At 60.5% G+C, this 937-nt stretch overlaps 1 protein-coding gene across 1 annotated transcript; it reads left to right on the top strand.

Annotated features, from left to right (window-relative positions):
- Positions 1–252: 252 nt before the first annotated feature.
- On the top strand, positions 253–629 carry SELENOM (selenoprotein M). Its single transcript, XM_010172892.1, has 2 exons — positions 253–324; positions 417–629. Exons 1-2 carry the CDS (start codon positions 259–261, stop codon positions 627–629), a joined length of 279 nt encoding a protein of 92 aa, XP_010171194.1. The 5' UTR covers positions 253–258.
- Positions 630–937: the final 308 nt, after the last annotated feature.

Here is a 937-nt window from a genome sequence, read left to right on the forward strand (position 1 = left end):
ATGGTTGGAGGATGGGATGGGATGGGATGGGACAGGGCAGAATGGTATGTGATGGAGAATGAGATGGGTTGGGACAGGATGGGATGGGAAGGGATGTAATGGAAGATGAGATGGGTTGGGATGGAGGACGGGATGGGATGGGGTGGAGGATGGGATGGGAGGAAATGGGATATGACAGAGGATGGGATAGGATGGGGGCTGCCGAGGCGTTCCCAGGATTGTCTGGCCCTTAACGCACCACCCCGGCATAACCTGGAGATGAAACACCTGCCCGGTGCTGACCCCGAGCTCGTGCTCCTCAGCCACCGATACGAGGAGCTGGAGGTGAGCAGCCAGCGCAGCATCCACTGCTGCAGCAGGGTCTGGGGTGGTTGGTGCCCCACTGGCACCAGGCGGCAATCCCTGTCTGTGTGCAGAGAATCCCCCTGAGCGACATGACCAGGGAGGAGATCAACCAGCTGGTGCAGGAGCTGGGCTTCTACCGCAAGGAGACGCCTGATGCCCCCGTGCCTGAGGAGTTCCAGTTTGCCCCTGCCAGGCATCTGCCAACCCTGTCGCCCCCACAAGCTCCCACTGCTGATGGCAAGACCCCGCCTGAACGTGACATGGGAGAACACCCAGACCTCTAGTGAGGGATGCTGCACTCAGGAGAGGGTCCTGCAGTCAGTCCCCAGTGCGTGGGGATGAAGGCATTAGAGCAGCTGGGGACAGTGCCGTGGGGTGGCAAAGGTGCCCCTATTGTTGCTTGGTGCTGTGTAGCCTCTACCCTGAGGGTGCCCTGAGCAACTCCACCTTTGAGCAGGGGCTCCCTGGGCATTGTGGACATCCCGGGGTGCCATGTGCATGTCATTGCCCTCTCCTGCAGCCCAGCATCCCTGGCTGGTCGGGAGAAGCAGCATTCTTTGTGCTCCATTGCCGTGCCCTGAGGTTTAGCTGA

Source organism: Antrostomus carolinensis, unplaced genomic scaffold, assembly GCF_000700745.2.
Source record: "Antrostomus carolinensis isolate BGI_N321 unplaced genomic scaffold, ASM70074v2 Scaffold47647, whole genome shotgun sequence".
Classification (NCBI taxonomy): Eukaryota; Metazoa; Chordata; class Aves; order Caprimulgiformes; family Caprimulgidae; genus Antrostomus; species Antrostomus carolinensis.

Excerpts from the sequence above, each read along its gene's own strand:
- SELENOM (XM_010172892.1), top strand. The coding sequence starts at position 259 with ATGAAACACCTGCCCGGTGCTGACCCCGAGCTCGTGCTCCTCAGCCAC. Across the intron at positions 325-416 it reads ACCGATACGAGGAGCTGGAG|AGAATCCCCCTGAGCGACAT; the intron begins GTGAGCAGCCAG and ends GTCTGTGTGCAG.